General features: G+C 38.5%; 1 protein-coding gene across 1 annotated transcript in view; it reads left to right on the top strand.

Annotated features, from left to right (window-relative positions):
- arap1 (ArfGAP with RhoGAP domain, ankyrin repeat and PH domain 1) overlaps window positions 1–3,995 on the top strand; it is a gene marked incomplete at its 3' end in the record, with an annotated part of 61,556 nt that extends 57,561 nt beyond the window's left edge. The window contains exons 18-20 of the mRNA XM_079610846.1: window positions 1–158; window positions 1,888–1,933; window positions 3,788–3,995. The exon at window positions 1–158 is cut by the window's left edge and continues 38 nt beyond it. Of these exons, the coding sequence (XP_079466972.1) occupies window positions 1–158; window positions 1,888–1,933; window positions 3,788–3,995 (412 nt within the window). The remainder of the gene's footprint in view (window positions 159–1,887; window positions 1,934–3,787) is intronic.
- Between the last annotated feature and the right edge of the window lie 2,292 nt (window positions 3,996–6,287).

A 6,287-nucleotide genomic window follows, 5' to 3' on the forward strand; every position in this document is an offset into this window, starting at 1 on the left:
GGACTTCGAGCGCATCGGGCGCCTGCGCTACAAGGACCGGCTGAACCGGGAGATGTCCCGACTGGGCTGGTTCTGTCTGGAGGGATCCAGTCTACACATCCGGCTGGAGGAGAACAACACCGACGAGACCATCGACCTGCAGAGGCTCCAGGAGCTCTGTGAGTCACACTGATCACACACACACACACACACACAATAATGTTATGAGATTGCTTTAAATATTTTTTTCAATATTCAAATAAGAAACGTTGTAAAGAATGATACTTTTAAACACCAAACTAAACCACCAGTAGGTAGGGCTAGGCACCGAGTCTCGATACTTTTTAGGTACCGACCCAATTGCCTCGATACTATCGAGTATCGAAAAATGACATGTTGTTCGGTTCCAGATTTCGATACCTAAGGAGTTAACTCGTCAACGTCAGTACTCAAACAAATACATATGAAATGCACAACAACACACATAAAGTCGCTCACGCACATACACACAAACTCTATTCACACGAAACACGCGGAACTCTCCGCGCACACTCATATGAGACGCGCGCGCACGCACAAACTCTCGACACGCATACTTATGAGCCGCGAGCACACACACACACACACACACTCTCCGCGCACATATTCATATGAGACGCGAGCACACACATAATACCTTAAAGATGTGGAAAAATCGATCAAAAGTGTGGGTACATTTCTCCAGGCTCGATGCCAACCGCGCGCGATGCAGTATTTGCGGTAAAATAATTGCTGCAAAGACCGGTACCACGACAAACACGATGAAGACCTTGACAGTGCACGGAGTAAACATCAGAGCAGAAAGTTGCTCCGTCTTCGACTGGTAAATGAAGAGATATCTTGTTGATCATTCGGACAGTGTTTATATTGCAATAAATAATAACCTAGCTACTGAATGCACATTGCCGTTCAAAAATGTGTTGGTTTACTTGGTTAGTCAGAATTTTTTTTCAGTAAGGATGCATTAAAGTTGTCAAAGGTGACATTAAAACATGTGTAATGTTACAAAATATTTCGTTTTTAAATAAATGCTTTTCTTTAGATTTTTTTATTCATAAAAGAATCATGAAAAAAATTATCATAGTTTCCAAAATATTAAGCAGCAAACTGTTTTCATATTCTGAAGGGTCATGTGACACTGAAGTAATGATTTTGAACATTCATCTTTGACATCACAGGAATAAATTACATTTAGAAATATATTAGATACGATTTTAAATTGTAATACTATTTCACAATATTACTAAAGTTTTACTGTATTTTTTTATTTAAAAATTCAGCTTTGGTGAGCATGAGCGCTTTATTAAAATGTTTTTATTCCTTTGTACACTGGCTAAGGAGCATGAGTCAAACTGAAAAAATAAAACTAAATACATAAAAAATAAAAGTTTTTCTGAGGTAATATGTTATGTAATCTTGTTAAAATGGATTTCATAAAATTGGTATCGAAAAAAGTATCGTTAGGAACCGGTATCGAAACTGAGGTATCGAAATTGGCACCGGATCGAAAGATTTTGAATGATGCCCAGCCCTACCAGTAGGTGGCAGCAGGCGACCGTCTTAATGAGTGAGTCATTGAGTCATTTATTCAAACGATTCGTTCAAATGACTGATTCGTTCAGGAATGAAACACGGTTGAGTGTTCCTGTGAGATGCGGTATGGTTCTGCTGTGATTTTTGTTTGGAACTATTTTCGTTGCTGAAACAGAACAAAAAAAGTAAATATGGTACATGATTTTGTACATGTATTTGACTGCATCTATAATATTTATGTCCCTGTAAATCATGTATTTGACTGCATCTATAATATTTATGTCCCTGTAAATCATTTCTTTTAAGTGTTAAGTTTTCTTTCTATTGTGTGTGCAGCGATCCAGCCGGAGAATGAGGTTCTGGTTCTGGTGGAGCGGGGCAGGTGAGCAGGAGCAGGTTTGAGTCTCATATGAGTGTGCAGGCCTGATAGCGCTCCGGCGTACAGACGTGTCTGCAAAAAAAATAAAATAAATCAGGTTCGCGTGATCTGACAATTCCCAAGATCTGAGAGGCGCTTTTACTAAACCACACCAGTAAGCCTACTTCAGCCAATCGGTAATAGGGTAGCGGTTGATTTTGGCCAATCAGATTAATTCAGCAGTCACTCAACGTGCGAATTTGTTTTGTGTTTCCCATACACTACGAATGTGTTTCCAATTCTCACACTGGCCGCGCGAAACGTAGCCAAAGTCATGGAGTGCAAGTGTTCGTACAAGGTGCTTAAAGTGCTTGAAGTACTTGAATTTGACTTTTTGAAATTGAAGTCCTGGAAAACAGCCATATTTTTTAAGAGGTACTTGAAAAGTGCTTGAATTATTAAAAACAGGGATGCATCGATACCGAGCTGTACTCGCACTCGTAAAAAAGCTCCGATACCAACAACCGATAGGCCTACTACCATGCAGCGTGTGTAGTAACAGACAGCTGTGATGCGCGCGCTGATAAGAGAAAACCACGCCGTGGATTAAGCGTGCAGCGGAACAGACGCGCGAGAGGGTCGAGCTCATCCCACAGACATCACAACGAGCCATGTAGATTATTATTAACGTTATTATTAACTGTTACCCGATTTATGTATAACGAGTGGTTCCCTACATTATTACTGGACGTTTTGTTCCATGAACGCAAACATCCAAAACGCGCGCCGAGCAAACCAGTGTCTCAGCGCTCAAATACTGAATGAAATTGTCTTTCTTCGTCTTGCACTTGTACAGACGAGTCCGTGCGTTCGTCTTAAAGGGGCCGCAGTTTAATAAACCTGCTGCTGTGTTTTAATGTTAATAAACAAAGGTCAAATAAATTACTCACTGCTCTTGACTAACTAGACTACCCTTTTCAACTTTACAAAAATATACATCTATATATAATTTATACAGTGATGAATATGCAATTTTATCACATTTGATGACTTTATTAAAGTTTCTGTACCTGTTAGATCTACCTGAAAAACTCTAAAAACACTGTTTAATTCATTTGTAGCCTGGCTTTGTTCTATTGTTTTTATTTGAAATTCGATTAATTGTTCTTATTGTGAATGCTTGTCTTTAATAATGTTTTTTTTAAATTCACATTAATTAGGCTGGTAGTTTTTGTTGTAGTATCAAAATTGAATGAAATAATTGGTATTTCACTGGTGTCTAAACATTTGTACCACTGACCCAATCCTCAGCACTGAGCCCTTCTGGAGCTGCTAGTCTAAATATGTGCTGTGCTATTAAATGAAAGATCAAATATGATAGAGCAATAGAATGAAGAGTGAGAGTAACAGAAGCCCATACAATGCATTTTAGCAGGCTTAATTAAGCATGAAAATAACTGAAAGAAATATATATTTGATGAACAAATTAAGCCAACTGATATAATTTATATTATTTTGGTTTATCTACTAATACATTTAAAAATTACAAATGTAGTGAAAATGCAGGGATCGGTTACGGTATCGGTATCGCCGAGAACCAAAAATGAAAGTAGGACTCGTTCTGCAAAAAGTGGTATCGGTGCATCCCTAATTAAGCATATTTGGAAAAAAAAATATCAAAATAATTTAAGGGACTATTTATCAAAATGTTCTCCCAGGGGAGCACACCCCTGGATCCCGCTTGACAATTATGTTGATTAGGGCATATATCTTGGCTTAGCCCTCGCTTACCTCCCAGGGAAAAAAGTTCAGGCTCAGGATTTTTTTCTACTATCACCCCTGAGTGTGAGTGTGTGTCTCACTAACGCTCTCTCTCAGGACGCTGTACATCGAGGGCGAGAGGAAGCTGGACTTCCAGGGCTGGGCGGCAGCAATCCAGAGGAATGCTGGGAGTTCTGGAGACACACTGAGCCAGCAGCAGCTGATGGACTCCGATATCCCCGTCATCGTGGACCGCTGCATTCAATTCATCACGCAATACGGTGCTCAACTCTATTCTGACATACTCTATTCAACTCTATTCTGACCTACTCTATTCAACTCTATTCTGACCTACTCTATTCTGACCTACTCTCTTCAAAACAATTTTGACCTACTCTATTCAACTCTATTCTGACCTACTCTATTCAACTCTATTCTGACCTGCTCTATTCAATTCTATTCTGACCTACTCTATTCTGACCTACTCTCTTCAAAACTATTCTGACCTACTCTATTCAACTCTATTCTGACCTACTCTATTCTGACCTACTCTCTTCAAAACTATTCTGACCTACTCTATTCAACTCTATTCTGACCTACTCTATTCTGACCTGCTCTATTCAATTCTATTCTGACCTACTCTATTCAACTCTATTCTGACCTACTCTATTCAACTCTATTCTGACCTACTCTATTCTGACCTGCTCTATTCAACTCTATTCTGACATACTTTATTCAACTCTATTCTGACCTACTTTATTCAACTCTAGTCTGACCTACTCTAATCTGACCTGCTCTATTCAACTCTATTCTGACATACTTTATTCAACTCTAGTCTGACCCACTCTATTCTGACCTACTCTATTCTGACCTACTCTATTCAACTCTATTCTGACCTACTCTATTCTGACCTACTCTATTCAACTCTATTCTGACCTACTCTATTCAACTCTATTTTGACCTGCTCTATTCAATTCTATTCTGACCTACTCTATTCGGACCTACTCTATTCAACTCTATTCTGACCTACTCTATTCAACTTTATTCTGACCTACTCTGTTCCACTCTATTCGGACCTACTCTATTCAACTCTATTCTAACCTACTCTATTCAACTCTATTCTGACCTACTCTATTCAACTCTATTCTGACCTACTCTGTTCCACTCTATTCTGACCTACTCTATTCAACTCTATTCTGACCTACTCTATTCAACTCTATTCTGACCTACTCTATTCAACTCTATTCTGACCTACTCTATTCAACTCTAGTCTGACCTACTCTAATCTGCTTTATTCAACTCTATTCTGACCTACTTTATTCAACTCTAGTCTGACCTACTCTATTCTGCTTTATTCAACTCTATTCTGACCTACTTTATTCAACTCTAGTCTGACCTACTCTATTCTGCTTTATACAACTCTATTCTGACCCACTTTATTCAACTCTATTCTGACCTACTCTATTCTGCTTTATTCAACTTTATTCTGACCCACTTTATTCAACTCTATTCTGACCTACTCCATTCTGCTTTATTCAACTCTATTCTGACCTACTCTATTCAACTCTATTCTGACCTACTCTATTCTGACCTACTCTCTTCAAAACTATTCTGACCTACTCTGTTCCACTCTATTCGGACCTACTCTATTCAACTCTATTCTGACCTACTCTATTCAACTCTATTCTGACCTACTCTATTCAACTCTATTCTGACCTACTCTATTCAACTCTATTCTGACCTACTCTATTCAACTCTATTCTGACCTACTCTATTCAACTCTATTCTGACCTACTCTATTCAACTCTATTCTGACCTGCTCTATTCTGACCTACTCTGTTCCACTCTATTCTGACCTACTCTATTCAACTCTATTCTGACCTACTCTATTCAACTCTATTCTGACCTACTCTATTCAACTCTATTCTGACCTGCTCTATTCAATTCTATTCTGACCTACTCTATTCGGACCTACTCTATTCAACTCTATTCTGACCTACTCTATTCAACTTTATTCTGACCTACTCTGTTCCACTCTATTCGGACCTACTCTATTCAACTCTATTCTAACCTACTCTATTCAACTCTATTCTGACCTACTCTATTCAACTCTATTCTGACCTACTCTATTCAACTCTAGTCTGACCTACTCTAATCTGCTTTATTCAACTCTATTCTGACCTACTTTATTCAACTCTAGTCTGACCTACTCTATTCTGCTTTATTCAACTCTATTCTGACCTACTCTATTCTGCTTTATTCAACTTTATTCTGACCCACTTTATTCAACTCTATTCTGACCTACTCCATTCTGCTTTATTCAACTCTATTCTGACCTACTCTATTCAAAACTATTCTGACCTACTCTATTCAACTCTATTCTGACCTACTCTATTCAAAACTATTCTGACCTACTCTATTCAACTCTATTCTGACCTACTCTATTCAACTCTATTCTGACCTACTCTATTCAACTCTATTCTGACCTACTCTATTCAACTCTATTCTGACCTACTCTGTTCAACTCTATTCTGACCTACTCTATTCTGACCTGCTCTATTCAACTCTATTCTGACCTACTCTATTCTGACCTACTCTATTCTGACCTGCTCTATTC

This window comes from Phoxinus phoxinus (assembly GCF_949152265.1).
Source record: "Phoxinus phoxinus genome assembly, chromosome: 4".
Taxonomy (NCBI): Eukaryota; Metazoa; Chordata; class Actinopteri; order Cypriniformes; family Leuciscidae; genus Phoxinus; species Phoxinus phoxinus.